This window comes from Thunnus albacares, chromosome 23 (assembly GCF_914725855.1).
Source record: "Thunnus albacares chromosome 23, fThuAlb1.1, whole genome shotgun sequence".
Taxonomy (NCBI): domain Eukaryota; kingdom Metazoa; phylum Chordata; class Actinopteri; order Scombriformes; family Scombridae; genus Thunnus; species Thunnus albacares.
The window spans coordinates 17,367,461-17,386,945 of NC_058128.1; the positions used below are offsets into that span (position 1 = coordinate 17,367,461).

General features: G+C 39.5%; 1 protein-coding gene across 4 annotated transcripts in view; it reads right to left on the minus strand.

Annotated features, from left to right (window-relative positions):
• Positions 1–8,993: 8,993 nt before the first annotated feature.
• celsr1a (cadherin EGF LAG seven-pass G-type receptor 1a) overlaps positions 8,994–19,485 on the minus strand; it is a 94,918-nt gene continuing 84,426 nt past the window's right edge. For 2 of the 4 annotated variants that reach the window (XM_044342720.1, XM_044342719.1), the window contains exons 26-36: positions 17,275–17,449; positions 16,425–16,537; positions 16,081–16,160; positions 15,765–15,891; positions 15,511–15,636; positions 15,103–15,239; positions 12,612–12,712; positions 12,318–12,461; positions 11,763–12,038; positions 11,305–11,683; positions 8,994–10,727 (exon numbers count right to left, since the gene is read on the minus strand). In XM_044342720.1, coding sequence (XP_044198655.1) covers positions 10,700–10,727; positions 11,305–11,683; positions 11,763–12,038; positions 12,318–12,461; positions 12,612–12,712; positions 15,103–15,239; positions 15,511–15,636; positions 15,765–15,891; positions 16,081–16,160; positions 16,425–16,537; positions 17,275–17,449 — 1,686 coding nt within the window. In that variant the 3' untranslated portion in view covers positions 8,994–10,699. Of the gene's footprint in view, positions 10,761–11,304; positions 11,684–11,762; positions 12,039–12,317; positions 12,462–12,611; positions 12,713–15,102; positions 15,240–15,510; positions 15,637–15,764; positions 15,892–16,080; positions 16,161–16,424; positions 16,538–17,274; positions 17,450–19,485 lie in introns of all 4 variants that reach the window. The other 2 variants (XM_044342723.1, XM_044342722.1) reach the window with 2 other exon arrangements.

The window sequence follows — 19,485 nt, forward strand, 5'->3', positions numbered from 1 at the left end:
TTTCGCAGAAGCGTTATTTTTTTCACACCCGCATTCTGAAAAGACCCGCCCCTACTCTACCTCTGATTGGCTCTGATTCTGATATTCATATCCTAACCCAATCATCTCACTCACCATGCCTAAACCTAACCAATCTAACCAACGAGGGTAACGGGTATTAGCCAATCAGAGGCAGAGTAGGGCGGGTCTTCGTGGATTGCAGGTAGGGAAAAAAAATAAGGCTTCGCAGAAACGTGCAGAAAGCAGGCATGGATGTGAGCAGGGCCGAGGAAATTTCGTAAGTGCTGCCTCCTTAAAGGAGCCAACGATGCTTCCGAGACAGGACGTGAGCGGAAACACAGGCACCCCTCCTTACCACCGCCCTGTGGCTGCCACTGTCATGTAATGCTAAATTATAAAACAGGTGGGTAAACAATGGCTTCATTATAATGTAAATAAGCATCACTGTAAACCAGCCCAGAAGATGAATAGTAATATTACTGCATAATTCCTAATGACTTATTGTGGTGCAGTAAGCTTAGTCTCTATCTTTTGTTTTTAAAGGTGACCTCCAGACATGTTTTAAGATATATATAAAATACTTTACTGTGAATAATAATGTGTTTGAAAAGGTTTTTACACAAAAAAGTTCAATTATCTTTTAAAATCCTTAAAATGACACCTATTCTTTCTCCCTCATAACAAATTCAGAATCTATACATATGCAAATATATTTCATCTCAGAGGTTTAATTGTTGGACACAAGATGTGTCCTATTTCTCGGTAAAGTCCATTGTCAGTGTATGTGCACAGGAGGTTTCAACTTGCCCCATCACACTTGTGTGAGTTGAATATTGGACCACAATTGGTTTCCAAACTATTTGTGATGTCACAAATAATACTCATCCCTAAAAATGGGATTTTCAATGAGCACAGAGAAACTTAACATTGTCAGCAGGTGAATGTGAAAACAGCCTTCTAGTGTCAAACTCTGCACATACATCATTCTGTACAGTGAAACTCAAACATTCAACCGTAGGAACAATAAGAATAGCATTTTTGAGTGGAAGGGGACTCTCCACTCTCCAAGCATATATTAAAATGCTTGTATCAATTCTTATTAGTTTTAATGATGATTCTATATTTCCTAATAGTTCTGTTGTGATCAGGGCCATTGCCAGAAATACTGATGTCATTAGTCCAAGCCCCCCATACCAAAAAGGTCTCCAAACCTTAAATATTTGGATTACTGATAAATGTTCAATTTTATGCAGTTTAATTTAATTGTGTGCAGTTTTTTTTGAGGAAAGTTCTCTGAAAAACAACACAAATCACTGAACTCTAACTAAAATAGCTGAACTTTCTGTATAATTAGTACCACATTACATAGTTATTTCCAGGAAATTTCCAAGGAAATTACGAACCAGTAAAATAAAGTGCTACCGTTTTATCTGCCAAGATCTAAATAAGGTTTCAAATCCCACTCCAAGCTGCCAACAATAACATTCTGGTGGAGAAATACTGAATCCTGGCTCTACAAAAACTGGAATCCTTTACTGTCTCATTGCCACAGGTTTGACCTCTTGACCCCAAGATGAGGGCCTGAATCCTGTTTCAATGTGTTCTCCCTGCGCACTGTGAGGAATACAGATGGGGAAATACTGCAACTTCTTTTCTAAAATTATTTCGTCAAACATAGTTTAAGATTTAAATAAACAGAATCTAAAAATAGTGGAATCTGCTCAGATCCAAAAGATCCAAAAGTTACTGAGTTCAAGACTGCAGTATCCTAATTGTCTTGGCTCTGTTTTCTGGAATTATTCCTGCCAGTAAATTATTGTTCACACATCCTAAAAATAAAGAACGAAATAAACATTTTTTGTTGCACTAACCTTTGCATGTTTGTTATGTCAGACAGTGGAATTCTCCTCAGGTGTTTTCGTCTGTTGCAAGTAAGGCAATCCAAGTCAGGAGTCTTTCCCTGAAGTTATCCCACAGTTTCAACAGTTGTCTTTATCAGTGATGAGGTGGTCTCTAGGATACAGCTTCCCTTGACAATCCTCTTGACACTGCACTTACACTGTGTGAAAGAGTTAAGGATCAAATAGACAAAGAAGAAGCAGGGTTTGAGGAGCTGATGAGTAAAATGAACAGAAAGTGCAAGACAAGAGAAACAGGAGTCAAGTGACTCCTGAACCCTGAGATGAGACCATAGATTGCGGGGAAGTAATCACAAGTACTTTCTACGTCTGCTGTAAGACTACCAATGAGGCCAGTGAGGATCAGTGTAGTCTTGTCCTCAATAGAGCTTTGGCCTGATTGCCACATAGCCACCATGTTGCCACCTCCTCACCACAAACATACTGAAGCCTGAACTCAACACAGAAGCATGAAAGCACATTTTCTACATCAATCTATGTTGCTTTCTGCATCAAAAAACTGAAGCCGACAGATAAAGTCATTGCTCTGTGTTTTACCATCTCCCAGGTGCAGCATCTCTGGAACAGAAATACATATTAGTGTGGCAGAGAGGGAGGTAGCGCACGTTTAGCTTACCTTCACATTTGTCTAAGCAAATGTTTGAGATGCTGAGTGAAAGGACTTTCCATGTCTAGGCCATACTTTCTAATGTCTAGAGAAACATCCCATAGTGCTTTGCATTCCTGATCTGATGATAAGAAAAGCAGCAAAGACACTGTCAAGAGCCTGCCTCAAGAAAAAATGTAGGGATCTTCTTTGTTACCACTAATAAGCATAATTAGTGCATAACAAATAAAAAATAAATAAAGCATAATTGATTTCATTGTAGCAATGAATGCAGCATGTTATCTAAAGAAATGCTGCGCACTGGCAGGTAGATAGTTTGTGCCATTATGTCTTTAAAGCACTACAGATTTTCTGCACCTTTGAAGGTTAAATAAAGATAAATATGAGTTTTAATTGTAGGCAACATCACACTATGTAAGCTGAAGTTCATTAAAGCAGCTTAATCAATATTTTTACATTAACAGTGGATCATGTAAGTACTTTAATGTGAACAGGGTCGTTGGTAGTGATGACCTCACAGAGAAATATCACAGGACAGTCTCATTGCATTGCAGCGTCTTTCAGCTCATTGTTTTGGTTACACTGCCCACAACTTTACCGTTCTGGGTCATTCTCACTGCTCTCATCGACATGGATTTCGGGTTGCAACCAGCAGCTGTTTTCAGCAAAAAAAAGCAGACAGACAAAGTTAGCTGGTGAAGTGGAGCATTTAGCAGCTAAAGAGCCATCAGGAGTTGGTGGAGACCAAAAACAGAGCTAAAAGAAGGATGAGTATTGGACAGAGACACACCTCCAAATGAAGGCTACAGGTTCTCTGTATCTGCTGGATGTGTAAATAGGCAACTTTGCCAACACGTTCAACATATCAATTTAAAATGCAATAACTAGTACTGCTCACAGAATGTTTATGCTGCCCTCAAGTGGCCAAAAAATGTTTTTGAAGGTGTACGGCTCAGTTAGTTCAGAGTCAGGACATTGGGATTTAGCAATTTTTATTAGATACGTGTACAATTATATGCAAGTTATTACAATAGTCATGCAATAAGCTTATATTCCATTTTTGCTGATATAGTGTCATTGAGTTGTTGATTCAACTCCACAGTACTTTTTCAGACCATACATAGTCATGATGTTGTAGTGAACTGCATAATGTTGAATGGTGTCTCTAATCTTTAGCATACTGTACACAAGGAATATAGGAATAATATTATAAAATATTTGAAATATCTCTCAAATTCAGTGATGGCAATTGTCATGCTATCATGGGTGTGTGTACGAGGCAACAGGTGGAAGACCCAAATGCAGACACAGAGGACAGGCTTACAAATCCAGAGGGGAGAAGCAGGCAGGCTGGTCATAAACACATTAAGCAGATCATCAAGAACAGTGGAGCAGGTTCAGGTACACATTAACAGGATGGCTGGACCACAAAGGCACATGGCAACATAGACAGAGCACCTGTATATAAGCCACTGGGGTTGATGAGGTAATGAGCAGCAGGTGAGGATAATTGGAGAGTGGCTACAGGTGAGCAGGTGGGTGTGGGAACCAGGCACGAAGGTCCAGGGGCATCTGGTGGACAAGTAGAGAATGGTAAAACCAAGAGAAGAGAGGGCAGAATGGGAAAAGGAAACTAAATAAACAGGAGCAAGGCAGGAATCATGACATATGCATAAATCTTAGTCTGTTTACACAAACAATGCAAATATTGCCAACAAAATACCTGTTGACACTGGGTGATTGACCACAATAAGCAGAATATTGTGTTCCTCCTGCTAATGCTAATAAAAAAAATACAGATTCTTCAAGGATGTAAGTTCATGTTGCTGAGTTTTGATCAATTTCTCATGAAAATATCTGATCCAGTGGGGAATCAATGAGGGATTTCTTATTAATCTCAATTACATAATCAGTCTGGAGGTAAAAATCTACAAACAAAATTGAAATACGCAGGTTATTTCAACAGCAGGTGCTGAAAACGTGATGTGTAATGCAGTATGCTCCAGCAGGATACCACTCAGGGTGTGTTAAGTCATTAGAGATTGTGCAGCAAACAAGGGGACTAATGCTCAGGATACCCCTTAGTCATGCTTAATGCATACACACATTTACATTATGCACACACACACAATGGGTTTCTGGCCTGTGATCCTCTTCGGATGTCTTCTAGTAAAAGTACTGCTGTTGAGATTTCCCAAATCCTCCCTCTGCGCCCATTTAGAAACCCTGTAATAAACCTCTTAATCCCAAACCAGCATTTTCTAGAGGGTTGCACAACCACGCGTGTCTTATGCAACTGGCAGAGCATTCAGAGTCAATTATAGAACAGTTGGGAGGAAGGGGCGGATGGATGACGAGGTTGGTGATGCAAAACACATTCAGATGAGATGGTTGGTTTACATGTCTGCATTTCGGTTTCATTTCGAACAAATGATACAATGTGTTCTCAGTGTCTAAACATTTTAATTAAAATACAGTAACCCTAACTATCTGTATTATGATGATTAGATGAAGCTTATTTTTGTCATCTTGAGACATTCCATCAATCCCTAATTTCATTTTTAACCTAAATTCAAACCTTTACACTCTCTGGGTCATTACAATATATATGAAGTACTGAAGTCAGTGCTGCCTGTTCCTTAAAGTTAATTGTAAGTATAACTTTAACCCCAATCTAAACCTCCATAAAGGTTTGCCTTTATCCTTACCAAAACCCAAGGCAAATTGTAATCTTAAAAGATGCACACCCATCATTTGTTTTTAATAATTTGAGGTGCCAATAGTGTTCTTATGCAGGTGATACTTTGCAAGTCAAAATACCTGCCTCAGCATCACTGACTGAGGTGCAACCAGATGTAAAACACTGCTGTCCACCCTTAAAAAAAGCAGTCAGTGAGCTAGTTCAAGCAAATTTAAAAAAAAAAAAGATTTATATCATATAAATAAGTGCTTTTTTACCACACAAAACAACATTTGCAACCATTTTTAGAGCTACAAAAAGCAGTATTTTGCACTGATATTTCCATTTAAACTTAATTTCTGACCCTAAAGTAGCTTCTAAACAAACAGCTAATGGATAAATAAAGGAGTTATTTTAAAGCAATACTATGTAACTTTTGATGAACAGTGTCACTGACAATTGCAAGATAATGGTGAATGCTAAATGTACTGTTATAGTAGCACAAGAAAAGAGTCAGTAAATGCACCCAGTAATGTCAATCACAACAATGTCTACCTAAAGTTAGCTAACATTACCAGAAGCTAAGGCTGTAGCAGCAAGACCCTGAGGTGTATTGAATTAAGTTAAGTTGATTTGTATTGCTTTTGAATTACTATTTGTCGACAATTATTTGTTTATAAGAAGAAGAATGTTGTCTTTCTGCCTTTAAAAGTTTAAGGGATTTCTCACATCCCTTAATTCTTTCTATAACTGTCCTCAGGAGTACATAAGTCTAAGATCACACACTAGCACACACTTTATGTCTACATGTGGTTTTCCTTTTTTCCACCAGTAGATGGCACACCTGCATCAGTCATCCTCCCTCCTCCTGCTTTGTCCTGTTGTGCACAGTAGTTAATTCAGGATGCCAACTGTGCCTCCCAGGAGTCTGAATTATTTAGTTTGCCTGGCTGTGATGGAACAGAGATAAAGTAGAGGGCAAAGGGTCACTCTAATAGAGGTACATGTGCCTCTCGGCTCCTCGAGTTTCCAGTTGTTTTTTTCCAAACTAAAAATCAGCCACCTGACGAACTGATACTTGAAGAGTTGTTACTAGCATGGAAGTTGATGTAAAACTAAAAACATGGGTGACTGTTAAAGTTGCAAATCAGTATGGTTGTGTTTAAGATGATATAATAACTTTTATCTCGGATATACTGGTTGATTCATCTGATAAACTAGTTTAGATTCTCTCTATATCAACATTAGTTTGAATAGTGGTGAGAAAGGGAGGGAATAGAGAAGATGTTCATATTTTTAAATGCGACTTCTGTTTCTTAATTCGTCGTTATGTCACCTGAGGGGAGGACTGGCGTCAGTTGCCACAACAACTAACCTCCCAATAGGCTTGTGAAACCTGACTCTGCCATCTAACCTTTCACTCGCCCTGCTCACAGTCATTTACTTGGCAATACCCAGTGGCAGCAGGCTGTATGTGTACATTTTTGTGTGATGGACTTGGCACAGTTGCAATCTCTGACATGGCATACCCATCCAAAGAACTCCACCTACCTTATCTATACCAACACATGGAGACATCAGAGAGAGATTCCATGCCTTGTGATGATATTATTCACTTACATTTACCCCAGTTTGAGCAAGCTCAGCTCTTTGATCCTTACATATGGTTCAAGACAAATTCTTAGAGACAATCATTAAAGTGAGGGGCTGTGAACACTGTAGCCGGCTTACCTTGGAATGCTAGAGCAAAGTGCCGGGTCTTAAAGTGGACTGAGCTGTGGAAAAAATGTAAATCATGCAGGGGCTTTGCAGTGAACAGTCAATTAAGAACAAAGTAGCTATGGAAGATTTGTGTAGCACAATGTGGAAATTATATTCATTTAATGCTTCTTTTTGTAATAGTACATTAGTTCAAGCAAATTTAGGTTCCTTCAGTAATTATTTGAGATTTTTTCCTATGCAACATTAAAGCAGCAGTTTTACATTTTGGGAAATATATTCATATCTTGCCGAGAGCTAGATGAGAGATTGATATTACTTTTATTTATAAGCTTATACTAAGCTAAGCTAACTACAGTCAGTTTGCTTAGCTTAGTATAGTATAAAGACTGGAAACAGTTAGCTTGGCCATGATAACTAAATCTGCCTACCAGAACTTCTAAAGCTTAACACGTCATATCTTGTGTGTGTACAAAAAACAAAGTGTAAAAATGACAATTTGTCATGTTCTGGGGGTTCATATGTGATATTTTTTGACCAGGAGCAATAACTTCCTGGAGTCTCCACTGGTTTCCCACTTTTTCTGTCTTAATGCTAAGCTAAGCTAAGCTAGGGGCTGCTGGCTGTAGCTAAATTCTTACTGTACAAATATGAGAGTGGTATTGCTCCTCTCGTCTAACTCAAAATTCCCCAAATGGCCAACTATTAAGTTAAAAATTAATGTCAGAAAACGTAATATATTTTCATTTTTATGGGAATATCTTTACAGTTGAGTTAATATTGAATTGTCAAATTTTCTACGTGAAGAGGTAGTCATGGTTTGATTTAAATGGTCTTTACATATAACATAGTTATACAAATACACACATAGTATACTTCATGAAATAAATGACTGTGAAATTAAATCTAATCTCATATTGCTTTGGAGCTAAGGGCAACTGGCTGTGCACAAAACCAACTTTGAGAATAATAGATAGTATGACCTAGCTTCCTTTAGTGAATAATTTTGTTAGTAGAGGAGTTCAATCTTGTGCTTAACAAAAATGAAACCTTCATTTTATGTGATCCTCAACTATTGCGTGTAAATGTGTGCTTGTGATCCCAGCAACACTTCAAAGTGAGGTGACTAATTAAGACTGACAGCCAGCATTGTTCTATGAGCATTACCAGTCACTCAGACAGATACACCCATACCTCAAACCACCTATCCACGATGATATTTACATACAGATTTCTTCTATGTTTTAGTTTCAACCCCATCACAAGGCAGTCAACCTTTCCTGTCACATACCAACAATATACTGACATTTACTGCGGGGTTATACTCAATGGTCTAATCTGCCCCACACCGATAGTCATTCAACCATCGCTGGTCACAACAGATTGAGACAGTAAGACTGCCCTCCTCATACATTACCTTGTATGGACAACACTTCCATACCATACACAGCCCTTCAGAGGGTACCCTTTTTGAAATCAGTCGTCTGTGTTGGATTCATTCCAGTCTTCTGTCTATTTATTTACCCCTGCACCCGTCTTTCTTATCACCAGTATTATTCTTTCCCTTCTGTAAAAATACAATTACTTTATCTTGTAAAATATACAATATTAGACTGTTTTTTTTTTCATTAAAATGACTGTTCTACATTACATTTTCTTCATGTTCATAAGGATGACAAAGTCCTAATTTCTGTGCATTTTTATAAATCCAAACTTTTTAAAAAGTACTTAAAGTGACTGTATTAGAAGTGGAGCAGGCGATAAATCCTTCCAGTCAGGTCAATTGGAGCATTTAGATTGGAAAGCTGGTATCTTTGGCCAATAAGGATACAGCATTTTGACTGATTCTCAATAAAAAGGAAAGAGCAGAAATTTATGTTGATGTTAACTGGAAAGCATTGGGTCGCAAGCATTTTAAAAGTCAAAAATACATAAAAAATAATAACATATTTAGAATATATCTTAGATCGCTGGTGTGTGGTCTATTGAGGTTGTATAATCAGGACAGTTTCCATTCAACTAGCCATACTTCCTTCCAACCAACAGAAAAATAGGCTGCACAAGACAGTTAAAAATTCATCATGTCATCTTTAATTTTACAGTCACAATCATCTTTTCTTTCCAGTGTCTGAAAACCATAAAAAATAAATATACATTATGTTACAAAACATTTCCAGTGTCTCAGATCATAAAAAAACAAGGACATTTATCAACAGCATTGATTACATGAAGGCAAAAACACTGGGGATGTAGAGTATGTATGGTACAACGGCATTCAGTGACTGGTAAACGTGACTTTAAGTTGCCTTATAGTAGCTGCAAAATGCATTAGAGTTGGCATCATTTTCACTTTGAACTCAGATGATTCAGAAATTCAGCAATGGAGACTTTTTACTCATACTAAAGGGTTAATCTATACAAAGTTTGGATTAAAAAAATGATAAAATATGAAACCCATCAGTGAATATTTGAAAAGCATGCATTATGCTACCAAAGAGGTTTTTTCTCAAACTATTTTGGACTAAAACTAAGTTAAAAGTGAATTGACTCCAACCCTAATCTGCACATTTATTTCATGACTTTGGTAACCACGTGTTGCACTGGACAAACAGGCAGGTTGGACACTGGAAAAGAAGGCTTCAGGTTCATAGTGCTCTAACAGACTGAGTTGAGTTCAACAGAGGGGGAATTCCTCTCCATTTCACATAATTAATGTTCATTTCGGCCCACTGTGTGCATGCGCTCGGGACAATGCAGCAGTGTTGGTATTTGTGTGCGCGCGTTTGTGTGTGTTTGTAAGGCCTCGATCCAGGATGAAGGCACACGTTAGCTCACAGAATTGTTCTCAGTCGATTAAACCAGCATGTCAAGGGATTTTCACAATTGGAAAGCGCTCCCAACTTAACACGGGCAAATGATTTTTTAGTTTAGAAACTTGTCCTCGCTACAGCTGAAATACAAAATAGATCATTTCTTCTTCACCTTTAACAATATCTACACATTAATTACACTCTAAATGCACTGCATTGAGAGGCTGTGAGAGCCTTTCTCTGAGTTAAAGAAAAAAGAAAAATAGAAAAGAGCACTTGGTGTGTGATAGCGCCGTCCAGTATCGACGATGTGTCCCAAAGTCAGTGAGAACAGGTTTGTGGATTTTTTCCTTCCACAGACTTGTCAATGCTTTGAGGGACTTGTAGTCCTTGAAATCCTTTTGGACTACAAATGAGACTGTACCAGCATGTATGGGTTCATGCACAGTGATTATATGTCTGCCTTCCTCCGCGAGAAAGAAACTGTCTGAAATTATTAGTCAAGCTTTTGTTACCCCTCGATAGGGGAAGTAACATAATGACCCTCACAGACCCCACCATAGAGGAACATCATTTTGGGGGCTCGCAATGCATTCTGGGAGAATTGTTCATCCTCTGACCCTCCGTACTCCGTTTCCTTTAGTGGTTTTGGCACACATGGCTCCATTTCATCTTCTCTTGCTACAGTCCAACACAGCATTCCCTTTATCATTTCTCACATCTTTTCATTTTTCTTTGCTCATTTTCTTTTTCTCATCTTAAAAGTCTGCGATTAATACTGCTCTCCAGAGAGAGGGAACAACACAGGAGGGATGCATGGACAGATCAGGCGCGGAGAACACTCTTTTCTCCCCGTCACCTAATCTTAAGCACCCCTCAATCTTCACTTTTCTTTCATCTTATTCCCCTCCTCTTGGCTCTCATTTTCTCCTCTCCTCCCCCAGCGGGTTCTTCGCTCCTCCTCTCACAAGGGCAGGCTGGTTTGAGTTTTCCTAACAGGTCAGATCGAAGTCTCGTTACTGCCACTGTTAACGGGGAGAAAGGGGAAGGAGGGAAAGAGGAGGGACAAGGGAGATGCAGGGGGTGAGGGTGCAAAGAGTAGTAGAGGATAAAAGGAAGACAAGAACATGCGGGGTAAAAATGAATGCAGGGATGCAGGATGTCATCATGCAGCATTTAAGCAGGATGGTAATACTACTTATACTATAGTGAAAGGAATAGTTTGACATTTTGGGAAAATTGCTTTCTTTTTGAGAGTTAGACGAGAAGACTGATACAACTCTCCTACAAATGTGTGGAATCAATCTTCTCGGCTAACTCATCAAGATAGGGAAAAAGCAAACTGTCGAACTATTCCCTCAATTATGATGATACATGCACTGTGGCATCAGTTGACATTATGGTCAACTAATGCCTGTTATTTAGCTCTGTGATTACTAAAATCACTGTCCAGATTAATTTTGTATCTGTGATTCAGATTACAGGATTAAATAATAAGGCATTCATTTGTTTGTTCTATACATTTAATGTTTGTAATTACATGCCAAAGCTCTCTAGAAGCCTACTCACTCTGAGTCAGACTCGTTGCCTCCGTTGACCGTGCCTGACTTCAAGTGCATCGCCACTCCTCCATTGGTCTCCCGGTAGATGCCTGCTGGCGGTGGTCCGGCAGGAATCTGCGGCCGCGGGGCAATGGGCGGCTTGATGAGGGAGCTGCTGTCATGGTTCCCGGGACGACCTCCATCGTTGGAGGCCAGCGAAGGCGGCCGGGACGAAGGGGTCATGATGTTGACGGAGGAAGGAGGCGGGGAGGTGGCGGTGTTGTTGTTGTTGGGAGGAGGGGAGGTGATGGTGGGGGGGTTGTAGTCGCTCAGCTTCTCCCTCAGACGGTTCTTCATGTTCTTGTCGGTTAGCGGGGGCGGGTAGCTGATCTTGTTCTTTAGGATACCTGAGACAGACAGGAAGTTAATTTCAGTGCTGTTCAGATAAGATCAATTCATTAACTCATTCATTAACTATTCTCTTACCTTTTCTCTGCTCTGGCTGGTGGTTGCTGTTGGTGTTGCTGTTGGGTTGACCGGAGGGTGTTGCGTCTTTAGCGTTACTGGGTGTTTGTTTGTCTCTCTCCAGAGGTGAATCCCTGTCTCTTTCACCAATATGGTTGAGCTTATTCTCTGGGTGCAGCTCTACGTTCACCTTGGTCTCCACCCTCAGCCTTTCCGCCCCGCCGGGATCCTCGCTGTCACTGGCTGTGGTGGCCTCCGTTGGCCAGTAAGGCTTCACATGATTGGACACTGAATCCACTGGTAGTTGGTAAAGAGACAAAGTGGAATTGGCAACATTAAAACAAAATTCCACTCAGATTTCTTTCACAATTTTTTTACAAAATTTTCCCTAAACTGCCTGACCAAGTATGTTTTAGTTGCAGATTTCCTCATTTCCTTGACACACTTAAACATCTTTATTTTACAATTGTGTATATGTGACATTTGGTGGACATTTTATTGGGACCTGAACCTCTAAACCTGGTAAAGTCTGTGCTTTACACCTTCTGTTTAGGCTCGATAGGCCCACACATTTACCTTTAGGTGTGCTGTGAATGGGCTGCCTCTCGTTATTCCACTTTGGCTTGACATCAATGTCATCGTCCTCGCTGTCAGAGGAGTGGGAGGAGGCGTAGGAGGAACTGTGTTCATCCACTGACAGCTCACTGTCTGAATCAGAGTCTGATAGGGACAGGGAGAAAATGACGGGGACATAGATAGATGAACCTTTATTAATAAAAAAACACAGCGATATGCATTTGTGTGTGCCTGCAAGCGGTCGAGGGGCCTTTATTTAATTCTTTAACTAAACAGTGATGTATGAAAACTCACCGTCTCCCTTGGTGCCGTTTCTATGAAACAGAGGCCCGTCAAGATCAGTGTGTCCTTTAGCTGTTCCTGAAGAGACACTGGGCTTCTGACCCGACTCCTCCCTATATATTGATAAGGCCAGATGGAGAAGGAAGGAAGGGGAAAGGGCAGGAAACGTGGTAAGTGGGGAAGAATGGGAGAGATGGGAGTGAAAAAGTAGGGGTAGAGATTAAGAGGAGACAGAAAGGGGAAGTACAGCGTTGCTAAAGTTTAATTCAAGTCCAAACTTGTGGTTTGAGACAACTAACGTACAACCATAGTGTACAACAGCTGAAACACTAGACATCTTTCATTACACAGCCTCTGTTGATAGCTTCAACCAAGACTTACCGTATACAAATAATACAGTGTGGTTAGGTGCGCTTTCATCAGGTTTAAGTCAATAAACCTGTGCGTTAAATGGAAAATTGAGGGTAATTCAAGACTTATTGTTAATCCAAGCACAATTACCCATTTTAATCTATTCATGGTATAATTTTCTTCAGCAACTACAAACCTTTGAGCTTCAATCCAACATATAAAAAGCTACTAGCAAGCAAATTTTGCAATTTAAATTCAGCTCTCATTCCCTCCTTTCCTCTCCTCTCCACCTGTAGCCGTTTATTCCAAGTCGGATTGAGACATTGGCTGGAAGGCAAGAACGCTACTGGAGACTCTGTGTGATGGCTGATCTAAGAGAAACTTCTGGGAGCAGCTGAAGACGTGCCAACAGCTGCGGGGAAGAGGCATGTGTGTCTGTAATATATTCCCACTTCAACAGGTATGGTCCCATCTCTCTTCTTTCCTACATGGCCCTCCTCCCTTCTCGTCCTGTTTCTATCCTTTTCTCCTACCTTACCTTTCCCTCTTCGTTCAGACAGCACGCCACATCTCTTCCCCTCCTGGCGTTTTTACTCTCATTAACCCTAGTGTCAGCTCCTATTACTCAGATGACAGCTTTATGAGCAGAGGCGTACAGTCAGACCTAACCTTGATTCTGTAAAACTCTTTAAAACACCAGATATATGTAACACAACTCCACGGCGATGAAAACATGTCTGTGATACACATAAAAACACAGTTGTACATGACACAGGTGAGATGTAAAAAAAAAAAAAAAAAAAAGTTTATGAACCATGCAAAAGTAAAAAAGCAAGATAGACATGTACAGTAGATTTACAAATGCTAAAAAACCATGTCTAACATCATAACATACACACATAACATCATATTTCCTTACAAACTATTCCAAACAGTACTAGAAACACAAGCTATACCATATTTCATGATAAACTATATAAATTTTGTATGTAGCACTGTCACATTCAGCTGCATAACATTTAATATTTTGTCATATTGTATAACTGCTATGTTTTCTAATATCTGAGGTATTGCTAGTCACGCACATGGTGTATGCTGAAGAGCTAGCATGGAGCAGTGGACACATAAAAGATGTTAGCGCCCATCGTATGTTACCTTAACCTCGTAAACTCTGATAATCCTCTTAAATGTCCCTATAATTTATTAAAAAGTTATAAAAAACATTTTTTCATCACTGCAAGACAGATAAATTCACTCAGTTGCCAGTTTATTAGGTGCAATTGGCTAAAACTGCATTAGCTAAAACAACGCTTAGCTTAAACTACACCTAGCAAAAACTAATTCTGTTTAATACAACTGCTCTACAATAAATCCTACCTTCATGAAAGCTATAATGTTCAGTTTTCTATAGAAATTGTTTAGTGTATCTGTCTGTTCCAGTGCTTTGTTGCTTATCACATAAAAATGTACATTATTAAAATTCATGAAACATTTTTCATTGGGCTCTTAAAGTTTGATGTAATGCTGTTTTAACATTTTACCATTCTTGTGCATTTTTTCCCACCCTCATATCTTTAAACCTCTAAAATTTTACATAAACAAAGTTAGTAATTCAACTTGTCAATACATACAACACAGAACAATACAACAGTATGGATGGATAATGTGGATGGATCTACAGTCAGTGGTGTGTTCTTTTGCCTTGGTGGGTATCTGTGAGATTATGTGTTTCCGTGTAGCTCAGCGAAGAATTTTGCAACAAGGCTGTGCGCCATGCAATGGCAAATTTCTGCGCGGTCATGCGAGCAATTACTGTACAATGCATGTGCCATTCTGTGGCAGCATGCATGTGTGGAAGAAAAGAAAGAAAACACCCTCCAAATGTAGAGAAACTCAGCAACTAAACATATCCTCGTTCGGATAAGGCAGAAGATACGGGCAGGATGACAAGGTGTGTGTATACCAACTGGGGGCTTGCAGTGTGTTAGTAGGTGTGAGAAGTTTGATGCACAAGCAGACATGCAGGGGGGATGACAAAAAAAAAGAAAATAAGAAAAAGTCCAAAGAAACTGAAGTGGACAAACAGACACACATATACACGTCATGCAGCAGTGTAGTAGAAGCAGCCATGCAGTCAGTGAGCGTGTTGTACCTGAGTGTGTAAGCCAGGTAGCTGCTGCGGCTCTTGGCTGACCTGAGCGTGCTGTCCAGGGAGACGGTGGACTCGCCGATGCCTGAGCGGTACAGAGGGCCGTCTTCTGTGTACGTGTTGTTACAGTTGAGGGAGCGCTAAAGATAGAGGAAGGGCAACAAAAGACAAGAGTGTAAGGAAGGACAGAAAACAAAAAAAAAAAATGTGACTTTGTTTTCTCTGAATCTTCAAGGCGTTTCCAACAATCAGTGACACTAAAAATGCAATGACAATGAAAGGTTACACATTCAATTTTACATTAAAAACAACTTCAGTATCTTATATCTTAAAAAATGCAACAAACAAATAAAACACCATTGTGTAATATGATGAAATAATGCAGAAATGTCAGTGTGTGTGTCCACTCACTGTAAGCAAAGAGGCCCTTGTGGTGCTGGACTCGTCTGGTACGCTCTTCTTTCCTGTGAAGACGTTCTTGAGGTTTTTGCGCACCTCTTTGTTGAAGACCACATGGAAGAAGAAGATGAAGACTCCCTTTGAAGAAAGCAAAAGAGATGATTTCAATAACTGTTGATGATGATTACCAAATAAACCTTATCGGAGAAGTCTTTAGGGTCTGAGGATTATCTATTGAAAGGTTTCAAGCATGAACGCCGTGTTACCTGCAAACAGCTGAAGACAGCAAACAGGTAGTGGAAGGTCATTACGTTGCTGTTGACCGCCATCAGACCGAGTAGCCAGGTGGCGCTGATGAGTAGCAGGAGGAGGAAGGCCATGCGTAGTGCGGGACTGGGGAGGGAAACATGCACACATAGATGATCAGATTCCCTTGGTGCCTTGAGATACACTTAATATATCAATACCAATTTATATGTAACATTTTATTGTTCTTTTCAATGGAAACGGAAATACCAAAGTTATATTAACGTTTGGATGAGTAATGAGTTGTGAAATAGTTAAAATGAAAGAGAAACTTACATAGCTCCGGACTTCTCAACAGCCTTCTGCCTGCGACCACAGGAAGCCTTCGCAGCCAATATAAAGATCACTATGTTCACCTTTAGAGAAATGGAGACAAAGGGAGGAAGATTACATCATTTTAGCTACTTGTGATTAGATATTTCACAAAATGTTTGTATGAGTAACCCTACATGACATGTGGTTGAATCAACAACAGTTTATGCAGTTTGTTTTAGTGTGTTTTAGCTGCAAATGTCTGCTTGTAGGGTTAACCTACAACTCATATGAATGGTGTGAATTCATTAAACGTTGAAATAGACAGAAAAAAACTCTCTTTGGACTAATTTAATGTACAAACATACCAGGACAACTACAAAGATGGGTCCTGCGAAGCTCCAGATGAGCGTGTCGTGGACGGACAGCCAACAGAAATCAGGGTTCCCATAACCCTGAGGATCAAGGCCCACTGCTAAGCCTACACACAAACACACACAAGAAAAAAAAAGACACACAATGAAAATATATGTAAACAGTATTACTTTTTTTTTAACCTTTCTTTCTCCATCTCCTCCTTCGTTCTGCTTTTCTTGTTCGCATCACTTCATCCTCCTTTACAGTTTTTGAGGGAGTGCTCTTTCTCAAACTACTGTCTCAATCCAGATTCCAATCAATAAGCTTTGCAGGAGTCCATTACTGCCAAAGCATGTCAGTACATAGCAAAACATTTAATACATTACATATATCATAAGCTTATAAAAGTGAAAAAAGCAGTAAATGACTAATGCTAATGCTAATTGGAGATATTAGATAATTGAACTTTTACAGGTATCTAGAGAAGCTATAGAAAGGTTCAAATAAAACAAATAAATAAACTAATTATTTATAAATTTATGGTATGTCAAGACACTCTTCTCCACCAGAACTGGATTTTTTTTTTTTTAAATATAAAATGTATGCGTCTGTTGTCTTATTTTGACACATTGTGGACATCCAAATGAACCCTGGATGTTTCTTTCTCGTATTTCTGTGTGATTTCCCCCATCTGTCTTCAGTTCAATAACTCTCCCACGAGGATCACATCCTCTTCAGAAAAGACGAGTTACAGCATGAATGCACCCTGACAATCTGCCATCTTCCACTGCTCTGTTTCTGTGTGTGTGTGTGTGTGTGTGTGTGTGTGTGTGTGTGTGTGTGTGTGTGTGTGTGTCTCACCAGTGATAATAGCCGGTATGCCCCAGCCCATGGCGTAGTAGAACCTCATGTGGCCATGGTTGATGTTGCGCAGCTCAGTCAGCATGCGGTAGATGTGCAGCCCCTCCACGAACATCCAGGCAAAGGTGCACATGTAGAAGTAGTGGAGGAGGATGGCTATCACTGTGCATACAAACTGGGAGGAAGTAAGAGGAAGGGAAATGGAAGAGTAAGAGATAAGAGAAGAGTGGAAAAAGGGAGAGTGATCTGTAAGTATGGGTTGACATTTTGTTTTTCCACTACTTTTGTCTTTTTTTGTCAACCCTGCTTTCACTCTGCTGTGCTTTTCTCTTTCTATAATATTGATAATCTGCTGGTTCCAAGTCTCTCAAATGTTAAGATTTGTTGCTTTTCTCATTTTAAACTGAATATCTTTGATATTATAATGTTAGTCAGACAAAACAAACAATTTGAAGACACACTTTGGGCTGTGGGAAATTGTGATGAACATTTTTCACAACATTCTGGCGTTTTACAGACTAAAAAATTCATCAATTTGTCAAAAAAGTAACCGACGAATTAATCAGCATGAAAAATAATAGTTATTTCCAGCTCTTATGTTAATATACTTCAACAACTTTCATGACAAACTTCAATCTATGTAATGTGGTAATAATTCAACCTATCCCCACATTCCTTCATCTCCTTCCCCCTCTCTTTCCATCTCTCTCTCTCTGCTGCTGCTGCTCTAATAGAGGAATGCAGTGTGTCAGGGAACATCCCAGCAGTTGAGATACTATATTTTACTAATGTTGTGTATTGCTGTGGAGATCAGAGAGAAAGAGAGGCTACTTTGACAGGGTTATAAATCATCCTGCAGATGGCCCTGGGCACACACTGACAGCATTCCACAGTTCTAACACACACACACACACACAACTAAACACTAGATAGAGGACATGCACGCACACATAGATGCATTGATGAAGCCAGAGAAATGAAAAAATAAACACAGAAAAGCAACCTGAAGACAGATCCAACGCTATCGCTTTCTTTCTAAAATCACCATGCACACTTGGCTTCTACCCTCAACTGAGATTCATACATGCTCAGATAACGCAGCTTGCGGTTAGTCATTGCACGAGTCCCCCACATCCCAGTCAAAACACTGTGAGTCAGAACATTTCTTAAAGAAAAGTAGTCAAGAATTCCACAATTTATCTGGAGCCTGAGCTTCTAATCTCTATCATTTTCACTTATCTTTATGACTGGTAGAGCTGACTCAACAATTAATGGTGAATTCCAAAACTCAAGCTGATTCTGATCGGTACAGTACCGGTGAAAATCTGTTGCTGTAGTGGCCTGTAAAGCCCACTGAGCTGATGTATGTGAAATAGAGCTGTACAAAAAGCTTGAAACTTGAATCACTGACAGGGAACTTTCCAAATCAATGGTCACAGCCAAAATGTACATCTTGTTGGCGGCTGGGGGTTGATAGTCAAGAATTGAAGTTCTTATGATGTCCTTGTGTAGATATCCAGTTTAGACTAGTCAGAGCTGAGACATTCACTTTCAACCTGTATTAACAGATTTTTTGGCCACTTGTGGCCAGCAGAAACTAGTTGTAAATTCAACACTGACCTAATGTAACCTTTGAAGTTGATATGGCAAATCTGTTGTTCATTTACACATCCAGGAGTTAACATTATCATTCATTTGGAGTCATGTTTCTGTACACCTGGTAAATGTAAGTCCAATATTCACTCTCTTTTAGCTCTGTTTTTGGTCTCACCCAACTCCTGAGGGAAATATCTGGCTCTTTAGCAGCTAAATGTTCCACTATGTTCACCAGCGTTGAAAGTGACCCAAAACAGCAAAGTTGCAGTCGCACAGCTAAACAATTAACTGAAACTCGAGGAGAGTCAGGTGATATTTCTCTGTAGGTTCATCACTATAAGCGACAACTGTGACAGTACACGTTTTCATTTGATACATTGTTACTATCAAAAATAATGATTATAGCTGCTTTAAACATTTCATGTTGAAGACTTGAACCTGGACAAATATCTACGGAAGGCTAATGGCTATAATTTTTTGTTTTATAAGCTAATGTAGCATCCACACATCACTATCAGTTTCGTTTTTACACTTCACCTTTTGTACGTATTAAACAAGATATGATGTGTTAGTTAGTGAGCTTTAAAGGTGCTGGTAGGTAGATTTTGATACCTT